This window comes from Gekko japonicus, unplaced genomic scaffold (genome assembly GCF_001447785.1).
Source record: "Gekko japonicus isolate JY-2015 unplaced genomic scaffold, Gekko_japonicus_V1.1 scaffold663, whole genome shotgun sequence".
Taxonomy (NCBI): domain Eukaryota; kingdom Metazoa; phylum Chordata; class Lepidosauria; order Squamata; family Gekkonidae; genus Gekko; species Gekko japonicus.
In genome coordinates, this window is record NW_015170912.1 from 574,029 (window position 1) to 594,736 (window position 20,708).

General features: G+C 40.9%; 1 protein-coding gene across 1 annotated transcript in view; it reads right to left on the reverse strand.

Moving 5' to 3' along the window:
- Positions 1-20,708, reverse strand: part of SORBS2 (sorbin and SH3 domain containing 2) — a 112,770-nt gene that overhangs the window by 54,408 nt on the left and 37,654 nt on the right. The window contains exons 7-10 of the mRNA XM_015418695.1: positions 8,553-8,619; positions 5,116-5,160; positions 2,906-3,083; positions 1,489-1,603 (exon numbers count right to left, since the gene is read on the reverse strand). Coding sequence (XP_015274181.1) covers positions 1,489-1,603; positions 2,906-3,083; positions 5,116-5,160; positions 8,553-8,619 — 405 coding nt within the window. The remainder of the gene's footprint in view (positions 1-1,488; positions 1,604-2,905; positions 3,084-5,115; positions 5,161-8,552; positions 8,620-20,708) is intronic.

Here is a 20,708-nt window from a genome sequence, read left to right on the forward strand (position 1 = left end):
AATAAGTTTCATCATGCTTTATGAACAGTTGCCAGTCACTGCAAATGTGAAAAGCTATCCCCATTCACATTAAGGGAAGTTTACTAGCCTGTATAATTAATAAATGTTGCAAAATGAAATACTAGAAATTATACCTTAATCAACGTAGAGATTAATGGAAGAGATAATAATGTATGCAAAAACACCATGCTGTATATTGAATCCAACAAAGTTTCATTTCTAGCTAATAACAGACTATCATGGCTAAACTCTAGATTGCTACATATTTGACTTGACAGAAAACATTGGGTACGTTTCAAAACAATTACTATTTCAAAGTTGGTAATGTGAATGCACTTCAGTTGAATCAATTTCTGGGTACTAAAGAAAAAAAAATTGCTTTGTTTCCACTACAGATTTAAACAAGAGGGTTGCTACAATTTTAGTACTCTTTTCCATATACTGAATACACACAAGTTCTCATAGACAACAAGACATATCCCGTGAATGTCCATGCGGGAAGGTTTTCAAAGATACCTGTTGGGTTACCGGAACTTTATGTTAGTGGGAAGCCACTGGCCTATAGCCTTGTTAAATGGGCTCTGTAAACATCTCAGAGCTGCAGATCTGAGTAGCTCAGAAAACCCAGTGTAGAACGTTAGTCATGTTAACCTATATCAAAGCTACCACCTGAGAAAACATATGCATAAATTGTAAAAGCACATGTGTGGATTTGATTTTTCCATAGCACCTAGAAACAACAATTTCATAAGCATGTGTAACAACTCTGATGTTATTATATACACATTGGTAAAAATTGCTGCAACTGTTACATACTCCATACATGGGCTGTGAGGTGACGAGAGGCTTATTAAGAATTTTAAGGACAACGTAACAAGTAAAAGTGCATTTTTAAAAAGTGACTCCAATTTCTTTAATTAAAAACTCACACTTATGCAAGTCAAAGCAAGCCTATGTTGTAGCAGATGGAACCTTGTTGCCATGGTAGACCATATCAGTCAGTCTTATGTTTTGTTGCTTTATTTGTCTGCAAAGCGTTTCACAAACCTTATCTAATAAACTGATTAAAAGCAAGCTTTATTTAAAAAAGCACTCCTATCAACCATATAATGGGTTGGATCTAGACTAAATTTTCCCTACCCTGTTGCACCCCCCAATATCTTTCCTTGGGGTTCCTTATCCCCCTGGAGCAGCATTTCATGGAGACCAATAGGCTGGATTCGAAGGGGGAAGGCAGAAAAGTTCTATTCTTCTGATGGAAAATTTAGTCTAGATGCAATCCAGTTTTAACCCTTCACTCAAAATAATCTCTTCGTAACTATCCCTTTTCCATTTACAACAACCAATCTCTGAAAACAGAATCAAACACAAGGAATTTTTGTTTAAATCACCTAACACAATTAATGCATAAAACAATGATATAGTTTAATACCAGAACATACCTCATTATGCTGTTTATTGTGCTGAATATCAACAAATTTCTCTTACCGGTCTTTCGTGTTCAAGAATTGAAGACTTCCCTGGCTCATATTCAAAAATGCTCCTTGGTTCCGAACGGAATTTGCGGGTGTCCACTTTTCTATCAGGAGGGTCCCAGTCATTTCTGAAAAATTAAAAATTGATTTCTGAATGTCCTATCAAACTCCATGCATGAACTGTAGGAATATCAAACTTGCTTTCTCTATATTGCATTAACAAAATCAGGATAAAACTGTCGTATTTCATTAAAAGTACATCAGCTAGTGAGTTGGCTATGTTTGAACTTGATTCTCCAGTACAGATATATGGCAAATCATGTTTCATAATAGCACAGAATGATAACCATGTAGCATGTGAAAGTCAAAAGGAAAAACTCACTTTAGATTGTTAAATTATTTATGGGACAACATGTTCTTCATGTAAAACCATTTGCTGCAAGTAGAACACCACTTGCTCTAGGTTTTAACTTACATTCCATAAGCTGAAATAATAACCCTTCTAAAATTCTCTTTGTATTCTGTTTTAGTAACTAGTTGCTAACGTTTTTTTCCTGTCATTTCAGACAGACCTGTTTTAGTAACCAGTTGCAAGCGGAATTTATTTACCTGTTCATATAAACCCACTTGCGTCAGATTACCAAAGCGTGGTTGAGCTGCTTTTGAGGGAAACTGCTTTTTTCCATTTTCAACCCCTTCATTGTGCTTCTAAATCGTTGTGGTGTGCTGTTTAAAATGTCCATAGCACTTCCTACAATGCCACTTTCCCCCCACCCCTTTTCACAGCGCAATCTTCCTTGGACTTTTTTTTAATGTTCTAAAGTGAATGCGCTATAGTGTTAAACCACTATAGCACTGAAGTGCTATAGCACACCATTGAGATGCAACTGACTCCATGCATCTCAATGGTGCTGCTATAGCACTTCAGTTCTTTTTTTAAAAAAAAAAGTCAGAGGAAGATCGAGTGGCAAAAAAGGATGGCGGGGGGAAAGTGGCACTGTTTGAAATGACCACAGCGCTTCAGAAATGGGTCATTAACAGAAGGAAATTCACTATATGGAATTCCCGTCCCTGTATTGCTTTACTCAAAATTGGGCCAACAACAAATAATATCTGGATTAGAATGGTAATGTGGAAAGGGCCAATGGCCCTCTCAACAAGCTCTGAGTTCACTGCTTGTTAGGACCGCCAACTCTGGTTTGGGAAATTCCTGGAGATTTGGGGGCAGTGCCTGAGGAAGGCAGAGTTAGGGAATGGAGGGAGCTCAGCAACGATGTGATGCCATGGAGTCTGCCCTCTGACTTCAGGGGAACTGATCTCTGTCATCTGGAGATCAGCTGTGGTTCTAAGAGAACTCCAGGCCCCACCTAGAGACTGGCAACCCTACCATTTGTAGATTTAACAATGCACAAAAGGAACACGGGGCTTACTTCTCGGGTGCAGATCTCTGCCGTGGACGAATCGGTGGTACTGGAGGTGGTGGAGGTACAGGGGATGAGACCTTAAAGGCTTCAGTGCTGTTGTCAGAAGTACTTTTTGTCAGTGGTCTGTATGTCTGAGTCTTGGCAGCAGGATGTGCTTGACTGGAAAAGGATGGGCTGAAGTTACCTAAGGAAAGACAAAAAAACACAAGAGAAACCCAAGCATGACCATGGATTTCAGCTTATGCAATATAGGTTCTGCCCACACACACAGTCATTTAACAAAGGTGTGGTGTGAATGGTCCGTTGTCATTTTTATTAGACACATACACACACACATATTTCAATGGATACTTATGGACATATGGACTGGGCACAAGTATGGTATGGGATCCACTGTTAAACACCTAAACCTATTTTCTTGGAAGTATTTCCCATTGATTTCACTGGAACTTACTGACAACTCCATTGCTTTGATTTCAGAGCTCGTCTTGCATGTTTGTATACTGTGTACCCACTTCTGCCTTTTACAGAGCTGATAATTTGTTTGGTGATGGGACCGGTAGCTGCATTCAGGCCCTTCCCCTAACCTATACAGGTGATTATTTCAGAGGATGTGCAACCATCCATGGGGGGCGGTGTACCATGCACACATACCCTAGTGTTCAGTTTGTGCAGGAAGGGTTGTTTGTTTCTTGCAGCACTCTCCTCTGGACAGATCAGGAAGGGTGATCTGTGTGCAAAATCCTGTTCTCGTGCACAGGCCACCCTTGCTGGCTCAAGGTGAGTGTGCTTGGCACGGGCCTCCACAACTTCGTTTTTCTAATCAGCCCCCTCCCAGAGCTATAGATGCACTCTTGGTCAATTTCCAATTCTGTAGTACCTTCTCCCTCCCCAGGACCCCCAACTTACTTTAGGAATCCCCTAATTTTTTTAAAAGGATGAGAAAAGGAGTTGGCATCTGAAGAGAAACTTGCATACAAACTGAACTCAGCTCACTAGCCACATAGTGTGGCCTACTAAGGGTCTAACTATTTTGAAGTCTGAACCAAGCGGCATAATCAGGGGGGTATATCAAGCCTTTGTTCTGCCTCTGGTTCATTGCTGGTGAGCTGTGTTCAGCTAGGTAGGACACAAGTTACAGAGCTCTGATTCAGGACACACGTGTCCCTATGAAAATGGAAATGCCTTGAAGTATAGGTTCAAACATTACCATTTAGTGGTGTCCCCTCGGGTTCTCTTGAGTCTCATTACTGAAAACTGGAAAGGAAATGTGCTTACACATGGCCATGCCTTTGTTAATCTTGTTAATGGATGATGCATTTGTGGTTAGTAATATCATATTTATCAGCATTAGTGCTGGAAAATTCTCTTAACAAATCATGTTAGAAACGAAAATCAGGCCTATACAAAATGCAATTTGAAAACTTTAAAGCGAAGATACTTTTAAAATGAATTTTTATCTTAAGGCACGTTATATTTTATGCAGTTATACACTTGTATGCCAGGCTTTTTTGTATGTTGTCACTATCCTCTAGCTTGGTTTACATCTTTCCAATAAACCTCCTGGAACTATCTACTACTATATTATGCCAATTTCGGTTAAATTAAATTAAATTCAGTCAGTTACAAAGCAAAATCTTTACAGTTTTGATACACAAATATGCTACATTTTGGATGTGCATATCTCATTTTGAATTTGAGTTCTGCTTAATGGTAAAGGGCACGGTCCAGTGAAAATGAAATACAATTAGGATGCATTGGTTTCACTGTTAGCTCTCTCTCTCCCCCATTAAGTATATAGCTTTGCTTGTCTTATGTACACAACAGAATACTGTACCCAGCTGGTCCTGTTCCCTTGATCATCTCCACAACATACAGATTATAGTGTATTTAAATATGTTACAGATGGTGGTCTAACACTTTACTTTGGATCAAAAAAATTCTCTGTCCTCCTAAGCCAGAATCTGCTGCAAAACCAATCTAACGCAGTGAAGGAAATCCCAATGAAAATTCATTTCAAGGTCATTTCCGGAAAAGCTAACATCAATGGTTGAGTGAATAACAAAAATGAAAATCACATACTGAGATTCAACAAAATGACGACAAAACTGTTGTTGCACAAACACAATAAGAGACAGCCTATGGGGTTAGAGACCATTGTTACTTGCTGACACTAAGAAGCAAAGACTCATGTGAAGGGAAGGAATAACTCCTACCAGTATTATATGCATATGTAGTATTATACATGTCTGTGTCGTCATCTACAAAAAGAAATATAAATGTTATAGTAGTGCAATACCTGTCACTTTATCACAGCAAGGCAGCTTTGCATTTGCAAAAACAAAACAAAAAAATTAGCAAGCAGCCAACTCTCCCCCTTAGGTATACATTTTGGAGTCTGTCCAAATACCGTTGTCATGTTTTCCAGTCACCCGATTCTGGATGGCAACTTATATCCAATTTTCATTTTAGCCTTTGACATGCGGCCAATTCACACACACTCCCAGCAAGGTGCGAACCAGTTCCCTGCAGCTTTCCCCCCACACCACTCCAAGAATGCGTGTATAAAGACACCCAAATGGGCTAAAGACAGGATTCATCTCATGCAACATCAGCCTGCAAGTAAATGTGAATCAGTCCTGGGATACACGCAGAGAAGGAGCGGCATCAATGCTGTTGACAGTCAGCCAATGATAAGCATTTTTAAAGTACCTGAGAGAGATTTAAGTACTTGTTCCTTCCTCATTGAACTCAAAGGGATAAAAGAGCTTACATTTGGCTACACTGTGCTCTAAGCAATTAACTAGCTAATCCTGGCAGTACCAACAGCTCTAAAACTAATAGCTCCAACTGGCAGCTGTCTGCAGAGAATGTAGGTCTTTTAACAATTCTGCTATATGAGGTCCCAGAATTAAAATCAAACCTAGGGTCTCATAAAAGAAAATAATATATTCTATCATTGAATTATGACCTCCCCCCGCCCCCTTGGCTTAGTCTGTACCTGATAAAAGCTACCACTGATTTACCGTGATAAATATGAAACTGTCTTCATGATCTGGATTAAAAGAAAAAAAAATCCCTTCTTTCTAACATGGGCACTACTATATACATGTCAGTTTTACCATCTCTGCCCCTTCAGCCTAAGGCTGCACCTAGCATTCGCTCTGTTGTTTTACCAAACCCACACTAGAACAGAAAAGATGTGGCTCAAAACAACATTCAAATGCTGACTGCTGAGTCACCCCTGAACAGCCATAAAAGAGCCATAAATCTATGCAGACAGTACCATAAAACCAAGGGATCAAAGGAAGTGAAACCAGCATGCAGTGTGGAGGCTACAGTAAAATCAGACAATCAAAGCAAGTAAAAGGGGCATGCAATGTAGAGGGGAATTTCTGTTCCAGCGTGGGTTTGGTAAAACAGCAGAGCGAATGCTAGATGCCGAATGGATATAAGTTTCCCTTCACATACACTGATGGTTCCAAAGCAGTTGCTTTCACATGGTGCTATCCCATGCAGCTATGGGGCATGTGTGCGAATAAATAATGCACCTATGTGAACAGAGCCAATCATCCGAAGTGTCTTCCACATGGGGGCCGGATGTTGTGGTTTTTCCATTGCTAGTGTGACTGCATGCGGAGCAGCCATCGCCAGGAATGTAGCCATCATGGTAAAAGCTACAGCAGACACAGCATATCCACAGATACAGCTGCTACTTCTCACGTGGTGTCTTAAGATTTAAAAATATACTGTCATGTACAAACATGGAGCTGGTATAACATAATGGCTAGAGCGATGGACTGTGGCCCAGGAGACCCGGGTTCAAATCTCGATTTAAATACTTATTTGATGAACTGGGTAGCAGCATTAGGGAATAAAAACATGCCCCTGATTATTATGGTGGCAAATCTTTTTTTTTTCCCAATAAGTGTTTTTTATTTTGAACAATATATACAACAGTACATTCATAACATATATTGACGCTATGAAATAATCAACTTTCTCAACCCTTAAGAGCCCTTTTAAAAATATAACAGATCTTTGTAATAAGAGTTGTTTGGAATCACTTCTTTTTCTGGTTAGCAGCATTAGGGAATGAATCAAATTGCTCACCAAAAATGGTGGCAAATCTTTTAAAGAAGATTATTAAAATGCAAGAATAGCAGGCACCATCTTAGGAGAGGCATTTCCCCCTTCCTTTCTCACATGTGAAATGCCTATTTGATACTGGTGCCTGCTACAATACGAATGCAGTATGAATGCATCATTTAAAAACCAATGAAAATATGTCTTCTTCCTCGTAACTATTCACATTTAAATGTATGTAGACTTAACTGATGAATTCATCAACTGGTTACTTAAAACACATATAATTAACGGACTAACAGTGCAGTCATAAGCAGTTACACCCGTCTAAGTCCACTGATGTCAATATGCATAGAAGGATCGGGCTCTTTTTGTAGCAGGAACTCATTTGCATATTAGGCCACCCCCCTTAATGCAGCCAATCCTCCAAGAGCTTACAGAGCTCTTCTTACAGGAGCTACTGTAAGCTCTTGGAGGATTGGCTACATTAGGGGTGTGTCGCTTAATATGCAAATGAGTACCTGCTACAAAAAGAGCCCTGCGATGTATCTCTGCTTAGGATGGCACTGTTACAATACAGTCCCATGCAGTTACTACAGTCTAAACCCACTGAAATCAATAGGTTTAGACCAGATTAACTCTGCACAGGATTGCACTAAAATATTTCTTTAATCAGGTCCAAATCTCTGTGTTAGAACCATGAATTGCTCTGGGTCACCCTGGACCAGTCATTATCCCTCAGAAGTATTGACTCGTCTGTGATTACACTACTTCCTCTATACAGCAGTATCTGTTCAGGAGCTCTATATTACACAGAGTCCATTTCAAAAGAAACCATCACTGAGGGATTGCAGTTACACCGAAACCTCACACCTAAGCCAGGAACTTTTCATTCTTTCCATGGCTAACTTTGATGCACTTGCCAAAAAAGAGTTCTCATATAAATCTGTTGTCTTACCAAAAATTATAACAGACTTTTCCAGAGATTACAGTAAGACGCACTGGGAGCCCACCAACCACAAAGAACAGGAGTGCACACTATCCCACAATGCAACTTTTCCAGAGATTACAGTAAGGGAGCCCACCAACCACACAGAACAGGAGTGCACACTATCCCACAATGCTCCGTAGACATGTTATTGCTATGCTGTATGAACCTGAAAAATCTGCAGATTACCCCTGTTCATATAACACAGCAACCAAGTAGCAAGTAGCATCACAAGTAGCATGCATTCCCAATACACATGGCTGGTAGGCTCCCTGTATGCATACATGCATGCCCATTCTTGCAACATCTGAAAAAGCCTTGCCAATTCCTAAGAATGTACACAAAGTCTATGCTCCTTGGCTTTAGATGATGCATTCACTGCAATCCCCTCTATATTTTTCTGAAGGTGAAGAAAAATATTTATGTCCATTAGACATTTTCACCCCAGGGGAAACTTTATCCTGAGAAAAGGCCTGCTGGACATAGGTATGTGATTATCAAGGGATCACCTGAAATAATTTATTAGCTGACAGCAAGACACCAAGATGTATGAAAATGTAGCAAGGAAATTTCACATACCAGGCTTGTGAACCATGTGGATTTGCTTGAACATCGTCTTATACCAATCCTTCGGCCTGTCAACTGTCTATAAAAAATGAAGTTTTAAACAACAATTAGCAAGAAAATTTAAATAACCAATATACTGGACTTACATTAATGGATTAATTTGTAATGGATTAATTTGTAATGGAGGACATCTGGAACATTTTGAAATACTTTATTTGTTCATAGCATATTAGCACGAAAATATCTGAACAACTGCATCCACTTAAATCATGCCACTAGAATGCTTTTATAATATTGTAAAAATTTTCAAATATTTAAGGAAAAAAACTGACTGGAAATCACTCAACAGTGGTACTGGCACTTCTTGCACGATGCCGGAAGTTCAGAAGAGGCCAGCTCAGACCGTGTTCGGGAAAGAAAATCAACTTTCACTTCCAATAGTAGGATGCGTTTTTATTGCTAGAATGGCTTGCATCTTTGGAATAGGTTAGAATAGAAGAAGAAGAGATTGGATTTATACCCCGCCCTTCACTACCCAAAGGTGTCTCAGAGCGGCTTACAAACTCCTTTCCCTCCCCACAACAGACACCCTGTGAGGTAGGTGGGGCTGAGAGAACTCTTGACAGGAACTGCCCTTTTTCAAGAACAGCACTGACAGAACTATGGCTTCCCCAAGGTCATCCAGCCAGGTGCAAGTGGAGGAGTGAGGAATCAAACCCGGTTCTCCCAGATTAGAGTCCGCGCACTTAACCACTACACCAAACTGGCTTAATAGGTATTAAGGACAGGCTGGCATCAAGGTTTACACAGAAGCTTGTCTGGTCACTGTACATGGCTATTAGGTTATGTTTGGTGTGTTTATGGGAGGGGTCATAAAAAAGTAAAGGTCTGTCATGAGGGCCGTAGCTACGGTGGGGCATTTTGGGGCCCACACCCTCTCAGTCGTGAGCTCCACCTCATCTGTAGCCAGCAAGGAGAAGAAGGCTGCCATCCGCTCCTCCTTCACCAACCACCGCCCTCATGAGTGAGCTGGCTGTGCTAGCAGCTAGTGGCAAGCAGCTCCCCTGCCTGCAGCCAGTAGACAAGGAAGAGGACTTGGCTTCCCCTTTTAAACACCACTCAAGCCACAAGCCCACCCTCAGCCAGCAGAAGAGGAAGAGGTCTTGGTTTGACGGTGGTGGCATCACCATGCCTGCACCAGCCAAGCCAGCCCAGGTCACATGATGTCATTTCCTCTTCTTCTGGCTGTGGGCAGGCTCACTGCTGGAGCAGTGTTTAAAAGGGGGAGCCAAGTCCTCTTCCTCGTCTACTGACTGTGGGAAGGGGAACAGTTCAGTCAAGCAGGCAGCTTCTTACTTGCCGCTTGAGTGGAATTTAAATCGGGGGGGGTCTGCTGGCTGTGGGTGGGCTCGCTGCTTGAGTGGCATTTAAAAGGGGAAGCTGAGTCCTCTTCCTCGTCTACTGGCTGCAGGAAGGGGAGCAGTTCAGTCGGGCGGGCAGCTTCCAACTCACCGCTTGACTGGCATTTAAATGGGGGTGGGTATTCTGCTGGCTATTACTTTTATAATTTTTAATTTTTGTGACATCACACCCCCTTGGTGCCCCACCCACCATTTCCTGGCTACAGGCCAGTCTGTCATAGACAGTGTTTTCTACAGTGATGTTTGGGTATGCCAGATCCTCCATTGTTTTCTGGGTCCAGAGCAGACAAACATCACACCTCCTCCAGATACATTATTCTGTGAAAAATAATGAAATACATCTAGGAGAATTAACTACTTTCCTTGATCTCTGCAGGGACCAAATTTTGATGTGAATGATTTGGCACTATCTTTTGGCTAAATGAAGCAGGAAGGGTAAAATGCTTTTCATTTACAGTCATCAGCTGAAAGGGCCAGGAATTACATTATATGCTAATATTTTCTACTAGCACACTAAAGTATATTTCAACTGCTGGACATATATTCCTCTGTTTTTTTAAAAATGGAAGAGTATTGCTATATAATAGTACAGTAGCAATAAGACAAAAGGAAGATATGCAAAATGATCTGTGACAGAGTTATGATCTATAAGGAAACACACAGTTAATGGAAGTATTTATTATTCTCACAGGAGATTCTCCTCTTTGTCCTACATTTTTACTTATCCTTTGTAACAATCCATAATCACACAATGCTTTCTGAAAGGAGGGTCTAACTTTCACAGAGTAAAAATCCCATTTCAAAAGCAGAAGAGTGCTAGTTACAGTAGCCCACTACTTAGGACAAACAAATCCATGTGGACAGGATTTAGTTATTCACACATAAATGAAAGGCTTCTTTGTCATTTGCAATAATCAGAGGGTTGACCTTGAAACAATTAGATTGGCTTGTGCAGTTAAAAAGCACACACACACATACACACCCCAACAGCTACAAAGCAATTTTGTGATTCAATTATTTCCTTGATAAGATCCTTTCGTATTGATACTGCAAGCCAGTGAAAGCCAGCATCTTTTATTCAGTTCGAAGGCCAATACATAGCCAAATGCACCCACCATTTAGTACTGTTAAGAAAAATCAAACAGCATTTCTCAATCAGCATTGGATACAATGTAGGGGATGTTTTAAAATCCTATTGCCAAATGCTGGGAACCTTAGAGAATAGCAGTCAATCCACTAAACAGTACATGGATGTAAGCAGCTTTATGTTCCACTGAAAACAATGTAGAGGAAAATCAGTTTAACTTCAGTTTTTTTCAGCTTAACTGGCAGGGAAACCGGTAATGCTTAGAACTGTGAGTGGAATGAAATGTACTTCTGAGTCGAGAGTTACTACTGGAAAAAGAACAATGCTGCATTCAGTATCCTCTTTATCCATAATGTACGGTAAGGGGAACACATCACAATGTCATGCATTTCTGCACTCTTGTTCCATACTACTGGCTGCTGCATGGAAAGGGGAATGTACATTTTACATGCAAAGCTTCTTGGTATGAAGAAAGGGAAATAGGTGCAAAGTTGCTGTTCTAAGCAGAAACCTCATGATCTGCATCATCCAGTTAGTTATGCCCTAAAATTCAGAAATATTTCCATCCCTGCTTGAAGTACTGCTTGTCAATATTTTTACTGTCTCACTTTTGTTCACACATCAGTGATTTGGAACCTGAATGTGCGTTTCTTGCAAAGCATCAGAATCTCTTCACTGCTGGGTTACTCCAACCATTGCACACCTCATATATGGAAAATGCTTCCCTGTAAGAAAGTGATTCTCATACATATACAACAAAGTGACTGTTTGTGTGAGATTGTCGTATGTAATAATCTACTTGTTTTTTACATGGAACTGTCTTCTGTGCAGGAAACTGATAGCTGAAAACTGTTTTCAGCCCGAATACCAGATGGCAAAAAATTCGAGCTGTGATGAGAATATTTGCTTTTACAGAAATGTAGGTATTGGTTTTGCAGTCAATTTCAGAGATGTAGCCATTCCGGAAAATGGATAGGGTTGGATCCTAAAGTGCCCACACTTCTGCTTGTGCATAAAGGGATCTGTGATTCTTGCAGATTTTCCATCCATGCTCCCTTTGCCCCCTCCCAAACTTCAGCCCAAACAGTTCCCCAAGGGTCTCATGACCTTCAAGAGAAGTTTTAATGGTGGCACGGGAGGAGAAGCTGTATAAAGTGGGAGGAGGCCCACTATTTTGTGATCAGAAATCCATCCGAAGTACTTTGGATCCAACCCACCGATTTGGTACATAGTGGCCATGTAAAATTTTCCATATCACATAGGCAAAAGTAAAGGTTTCCCTTGCTCAAAAGCTAGTAGAATCTGACTCTAGGGGGCAGTGCTCATCTCCGTTTCCAAGTTAAAGAGCCAGCACTGTCCAAAGACTTCTCCATGGTCATGTGGCCGGCATGACTAAAAGCCGAGGCGCATGGAATGCTGTTACCTTCCCACTGAAGCGGTACCTAATTACTTGCAATTTCTTGCTTTCGAACTGCTAGGTTGGCAGGAGCTGGGGCCAGAGACAGGAGCTCACTCTGTCACGCGGCACTAGGATCTCGAACTGCTGAACTACTGACGTTCCGGTCTGCAGCTTCAGTGTCTTAACCTCTGAGCCATTGCGGGTTACATAGTAAGATGCATTTAGTACTGCTTTTAAGATTAAAGAAATCAGTTTCTGATCAGTGAATTATAGTTTCATTAATATTTCATTTTAAATAAACAAATATTTAACACACATTTCATTCATTATACCTAATTTTCTTGTGTACTAGTCAACATTATAAACTTTCAGAAAACTGAAGGAAATACTGCTGAATACTCCAAAATACTTTGAACTGGTGACTGAACTCACTCTGCGGAATGCCAGGAAAACACAGCTTATGCCCGTAGATGAATCACAGTACATACTATCTAGAGATCCAACAGGTAGAAAGTTGTGCTGCGCTGCAAAGAATGTTGGTAGGATATTATGTAATGCAAACTATGTTAACTTGGCCACCATATCAGATATTTTAAAAAACTGATGTGTTATCAGCAGACATTGATCTACAAAACTTTTACAAAATAACTGTGAATCCTTTGGAAAGCTTGCAATGATAAAGGTGAAGCAGGTAAATGTGGCATTTAACTTAATTAAAAGTACATAGGACCAGTCTAGTCATTCTCTTCTAAATTGCTTTCTTTCCTTTCTTTCTTTTTTTAGAGTGCTTATCATTTGATGTGGCACCTGGCAGGCACGGAAATGGAACCAGCTACCTTGTAATGAAACTAAAAACATATAAATGTGTATAAACTGCTGGTCTTTGTAAAGTAGAATTTTGGCTACACAGTTACTCTTAAAATAGAGGTTGCAATTTAAAAAGTCCACAGAGATTTTGAGATCTGCGGGAATGCATTGTCTTGAGAAATGTATTAAGGAAACTGTCTGCAGCTCTTTGGGTTGTATTATACTTTTTGCTTTAATATGCTTATAAAATAAAACTGTTGTCGTATGCAACAAGAGAGGGGCAATATGGTATTTGGGTTCTTGCTGACTACTCAGGTTTACCACAAGGTAATTGCAGAGATGTATCTATTGTTTTTGTTAGAACTTTTACTGAAGACCATGCTGGAAAAGAGAAAATGTTAGCGCAAAGAAAAACAGTTAGTAACAGTGCTAAACAAGAGTTACTCCAGTCTAAACCCACCGAAATCAATGGGTTTAGACTGGAGTAACTCTCCTCAGGATTGTACTGTAACTAACTGTGAAAAGCCAGAAAAAGAAAACAGGCAGAAAACTACTTTAACATACCACCAGTAATGTTGAACGCTTGTCAGTAGTGGTGAAATCCAAACTAGCCATAAACTATCTTGGTTTCTCTTGTAAATCTTCAGCCTCATGTCACATAAGAAATTCTGACTTTGTGCAACTGAACAACAAATTTATTTCCAAGCAGAGTTTTGGCACATATAGCACTGGAAAATGAAATATTATATAAAATGTTTGGTTCAGTTTTAGAGCAGATCCAGTGCAGCAGACTGACTGAGAAAATGTTTGGATACATTAGAAGATAAGAGGCCCAATCTGCATCTAGCATTTGATCCGCTGTCTTACCAAACCCACACTGGAACAGAAATTCCCCTCTACATTGCATGCCACTTTGATTGATTGTCAGATTTTATGGCAGTGTCCAGACTGCATGCTGCTTTCACTTTGTTTGATCTCTCGGTTTTATGATAGCCGTCTGCATAGATTTATGGCCATTTTATGGTATTTGAATGTGGTTTTTAGCCACATCTTCCCCTGTTCCAGTGTGGGTTTGGTAAAACAGCGGAGCAAATGCTAGATGCAGATTGGGCCTTTTCCTGAGTTCATAAATTATATGGAAGATATTATGAAAGGAGTGAATGAAGCACACCTAGTATTCTAATGGGGGTACTCAAAAATATGTTATATTATCTGCAACAATGACATTGAAGACACTTGGATGCTTCCAGAAGATGATGAAACAATACCAGAGATGACACAGGGAGGCAAACTGTCCGAGATTACGATAAAGATGCACAAACTTATTCAAGTTGCAAAAAACAATTTGGTTGGGAAATAGCTGAGCTTCTACGTGCATTCACTGTAACCTGTGAACAGAGCTACTGAATGAGACCATTGGTCTATCAAGGTCAGTACTGTGTACTCTGACTGGCAGCAGCTATCCAAGTTCTCATCTTTCTCATCAGCTGCTTTTAACTGGAGATGCTGGGTTAGGGATGCCAGTCCCCAAATGGGGGTGGGGGATCCCCTGATTTTGGTTGAGCAAACTCTGGAGGACGACAGAGGACAGGAGGGCCTGGCATGATGTGGTCCATGGGGTTGCGAAGAGTCGGACTCGACTGTGCAACTGAACAACAACAGCAAGCCCGCCACTAGTGGGGGGCGGGTGCCTGAATTCCAAGCAGTGAATTTGCTGTTTGGGATTCAGGTGCATCCCCAATTTGATGATGTCACTTCTGAGTGATGTCATCATGTTGCGGATGTCCCCTCCCCCTCCAGGAACACCTCCCGAAGTCCCCCACTGGGGATGAGGCAGGAACTGGCAACCCTATGCTGGGGACTGAACCCAGGACCTTCAGCTTGCCAAGAGATGTTCTACCACTGTCATGGCCCCTCCCCACAGGGTAAATGGATGACTTTGGCCTTCAAATCACATACACACCTGCTGGGAATCTTGCCTTTTCTGTGCCAAGGTACTCTCATTTCATATAGGAAGGAAAACAATTATTTGTCCCGTAAAGTTATGAAGAGACAGTGAAATCCTGAGAAAAACATTCACTGTACCAAAAGCTCTATCTACAGGAACATTCCATGGCATTAAAGCAATGATATTCCAGCAAGCACTATTTTTTTCTGGAGACACAGTGATCATAAATAAGGACATTTCTCAAACGGACTACTAGCAATTAAAAACAAATAAATACTTCTTCCTTAAATGTACCTGATACAAATGAGACACATTAGCTGTAGTAAACCAGCAGTTCTGAAATCCAGAAGAGCTTCCTTTATTAGAGTGCCCAGTAGTTACAGCAGAAATGATGTTAAAACCCACATCTAGTATTAAGAAGGGCAACAGGAAATGGCATGGCTTCAACATGTTAACAACCAAAGCACCGACATTCAACATTTCATTGGCAGGACTCCATGCCAGCACCTCAAGACCTCCCTATGATTTTGCATCAGCAAAAAATGATCTTCTAGCTCTGATCTATGATGACTCATCTTCAGTAGTTATGATAAGACATGCAGTGGTTCTCATTAAAGATATCATCTGAAAGCTGATGTACGGGCTAGAGTTTTGAACCAGGATTTTGGAAACGCTGGGTTCAAATGCCTACATCGCTCACTTTGGGTCAGCCAGCCTAATCTACTTCAAGAGGTTTTTGTGATGATTAAATAGGGGAGTGGAGATGTACAGCATTTTGAGCTACTTGGATAAAAAAGAGAAATACGTGACTGATATTGTGAGTTCTGGAATATGTATCTGATTATAATGCAGATGTGCAACTAAGGATGCAATCCAGTGCCCACTTGTCAGAGAGTAAAGTCTACTGAACACAGCAGGACTTACTACTAGCAGTTGCTGCAGCACTTTGTCAGCTTTTTGAATAAAGAATATAAAGATGACAACAGGACAATAGAGTTTGACCTAGAGTGTCCCATGCAAAGGCAAGCACACATCCAGGTTCCAGATAGCAGCCTGAACTTTGATGTCCTCTTTCTACTTTTCATTCATTACTCTACATAAAGTGAGAGCGTGAAAGAGATTATTCCATGGTTTTCCCTCTTTGATCATCATCGGCCCCTGCCACATGCAGGGGAAAAAGCGGCACAAACCGTGGCTGTTCAAAGCCGCGTCAAAGTTGACACGGCGCGGCGGGATCCCACGGATCCCCTGGCCGCGCCGCGTTTTCTCCCCGGCACGATCAGACGCCGGGGAGAAAACACAGAGCTGACGGCCGGCCAGCCGAACTGCGCATGTCAGAGCATGCGCAGTTTGGCTAGGAGCCCAGGAAGCGCCGGCGCAAGGACGCGCCGGCGATCAGACTCCCGGGGTGAGGCGCACCAAGGCGATGAACCACCTCGGTAGGTGGTTCCAACTTGATGCGCCTTATCCCATGGATGGGCCGGTTTGGGGACGGAAGCACCACGCTTCCCAGATGTTGTGGTGTGATCGCGGCAGTTTGAACCGCCCCCAAACCGTCCTGCTTCTGGGCCAAATTCCCTCGTGTGAACGGGGCCATCTGTATGTATTGCTACTAGTACATTTAAAAGACTTACAGAACATAGGCACTATGTTGCTAGATAGTCATATCTGGTCACAGTTTATTGTTCACAAAATGCCACAAAATCAACAGAATCCCTTAGCACTTGGACACCAGACGTTGTGACCTGGAGATATACTGGCTAATTGATGAGTCTGATAGTGAATGAAATCCATTAAATTAATAATGGAGAAATATTCCCATCATCATAATTCAAGTTATCTCAAGTTTATCCAAACAGAGTGTGAATTGAGAAATTGCTTCAGGGAACTTGGCAGTTCGTTCATGGAAACTGGTTAGGACTTTGTGGTTATTTGCAGTTGCTGAGATCATAGTTTCTGTGAAGACTGACAAAATTGTCTTTGTTAAGGAATGACTTAACAAGAGCTGTACTTTATCTGAATCTTTTCAGCACACCAACAGAGAACAGCAATAAACACACTATATTCAAGTACTATCATAAGTCAGAATCATTATACGGATACTGAAAGTATGTCCAGAATGAGAATCCAGCCCTTTTTTCTTGTGCTCATAACACTGATAACAAACACAGTACCAATGTTCATGAAAGTTGTAGGTCAACTGTAAGCAGAGTTGCCCTCTTCTTAGTACTCTGAAGTCATTGGACTCAGAAGGATGTAACTCTGGTCAAGAATGAACAGAATATGACCAGTATTCTATATAACTTCCCAAATTTCTGAGATGTCACACTTGTAAGCTTGCACACTGTTTGGTGATGCACATAGTTTCAGGATATTTTAGTAAAAGGTATGATGCAATAAAATAATAAAAGGTATAATAACTTTTCTTGATGGAGAAATCCATCAAAGTCTACCACATAGATACTTTCAAGCTGAGATACCATACAGCATGATGGAGCAATGTCTGCTAATATTTTGAGACTACAAAGATGGAGGGAATGCAAGGAGTATTATACTGCACTCTCTAACCTTTCACCTCCTTGAAAAATTCTCTGGGATAAATACATATTAGAGGATATGCAAGATAGCAAAGGGATACTGGAAACAGAGGACAGGTACTTAGTCCAGAGAACTGGCAGAAACAAAAAGGAGCTTTTTCAACTGCCTAGGACTTTTGCTGTAGGTTGCGTTAAGCAATGTTTGGGTAGTCACAACTATAGATTATTGTGTCTATGGAAGCAAGAAATGTACAAACCTAAGCTTACTGGAGCCACATGGGACACTAAGTCTGAAGCTTTCGTAGGATTCCATGCCTTCAGCATTCATTGTTAAAAGGAAAAGTATCAGGGAGGACATGGATGGACACAATGAGCTAGAGCAACATTCACATCATTTTCACACCCTTGAAGTTGGGTGGCCATTCTGTGCCATCTGCATGTCATATTCTAATATTAGAGACTGTGTTTTATACGTACTCTTAATGCCTTACTTTCTTATAAATGTCTTACATATAAAGCTTTGCGATTTCCTAGATGTTGGTAAATGGAAGCTAATCATGTATACCTTTGTTAATTTTACTGTGTGTTTATTTATTTTATTTATTTATTTTTCACATTTGTATCCCGCCCTCCCCGATGGGCTCAGGGTGGCTCACAAGGGCAAGGTACATCCATGCCATGATTAAAACATAAATACATAATAAAAACATCCAACATCATTAAAAACAACGGTGCTCAGTCAGTTATTAATATCGTGACTCCAAGATGGATCAACTCAGTTCCAAGTGTCCTATGATGTTATGCCCACATGGAGACAGCTTATCAGATCTTCTATCCAATTCCAGATTTTTCCTCAGGGCCTCGTGAGTGCATCCTTTAAGGTACCGTGATGGTGGTGGTATAGTGGGGTGGCGGCTCCTACTCAAAGGCCTGGTGGAAGAGCTCTGTCTTACAGGCCCTGCGGAACTGCATAAGGTCCCGCAGGGCCCGCATCTCCCCCAGGAGCTCGTTCCACCAGGTAGGAGCCGCCACCGAAAAAGCCCTGGCCCTGGTCGCAGATAGTTTAGCATCCTTGGGGCCCGGGATGACCAACAAATTTTGGGCCCTGAATTTTGGGTGTTAAAATATAAAGCATATCATAATCAGAAAATTATATACATATAAATCAATCTTCATCTAGTTCTACAAATAATACATTTTAATATTTATAAATGGATTTTTTGACCTGAAAAAGCACAGAAACAAGGTCACACATACTGAGATACATACACTATGGGAAAGGATTAAATAAGAAAATAAAAACCTGCATTTAAATGGATTACAATCTGTATATTTCCCCAAATGGCTTGGCTTCTGATATAGGGAGTATTACTGATATTTACAGCTCTACAAATTGAGGAGCTTCTTATCACAATTTGCGCCAGTTTCCTTATCTGTATTTTGAGTTAGCCAGCATTTTCAACTATTTGTGGCATTTTGTGATGATCAACTGTTTCTATATTGGCATAAATATGTTGCAACATATCGGAGAGAATCTATAACATTTAAGTTAATCTTATGTAAGGTCACTTAAAAGACACTGAATTTGGTTTCTACCCCTTCCTATGGGTGGCAGAGATCTTGTTATAAAAACAACAAACTGGAATCTGGAAACAGATCAGAATTTCAAAATGGGAAGGCTGCACAAATATGTATTCACAAATTTTCCTATGGGTGGCAGAGATCTTGTTATAAAAACAACAAACTGGAATCTGGAAACAGATCAGAATTTCAAAATGGGAAGGCTGCACAAATATGTATTCACAAATTTTTAATTGAATGATGTTTTTGTTAATTAGTAGGTCAGTCAGTCAGGCATTTATTACAGCAACAAGCCATAGAACACACATGCTTAAATATAACATTCATATAACTGAATTTAGGACAGTAAAATAAAACTCTATAAAAATACAGTTGAGTGTAATAAAGTAAAAGAAGAACATAAAACAGAGAATTAGTAGGTCAGTACACAGTAGACATGACTACTACACTGTCAAAGCTCCTATATGTTTGCAGCTGGCCTTTTCTGTATGAAGAACCCAAAATTCTAAATTCTACTACGGATGCAACACAGCTTATAGTACTCACATTCCTATCAACAGGTAGAACAAAACCTTTGAAAATCCACTCCCTTTCAATATAGAACAAATTCTATACCCTGCTTTTCTTAAGGACAGTCTTCTCATGCATACTTTATATGTGGGCTTGTAGAAATGGCCATGTCTCCAAATTGCAATATGAGTGTACTAGGAAAAAGGCCCGTTGTGGAAATAAATACAACGGCCTCTAGAAAGAGGCTCTGGGCGGGTGCCCCGGCCTTGGACACTCAGTGTCAATTTGCTGTGGCGACCTCAGCAGGGTATAATGACAGTGAGTCCACCATTTTCTCCAGAGGAACTGATCTCTGCTACTTAAAGAACAGTTGTAATTTTGAGTGATCTCCAGCCCTCACCAGGAGATTGGCAACGATGGTTCCCCAGAAGGGAATGGTTGGTTTGGAGGGTGGAATCTATGGCTTTGTACCTGTCCGAGGTCCCACACCTCCTGAAACCTCACCCTCTCCAGGCTCCATACCTCATATCTCCAGGAATTTCCCACCTGGAGTTGGCAACCCTATCTCCTTCCCAGCCAATCATCAACCTACCTTTATTTCCCCCTCACTCTTCAGCTTTCCACCCCCCAACACACCTGCAGTCTCTCCCGTGCTCTGAAGCCCTGACTGCTACGTCATATTGGCTGTCATACGGGGGCCACCTCAGCAGCATATAAGGATACAGAGCCCACCATTTTCTCCAGGGAACTGATCTCTGCCATCTGGAAAGCAGTTGTAATTCTGAGTGATCTCCAGCCCTCACCTGGAGATTGGACACATTTTACCTCAGAACAGCAAACTGTTTAGAATGTGAGAGGCAAAAGCCAATCAAGTCGCA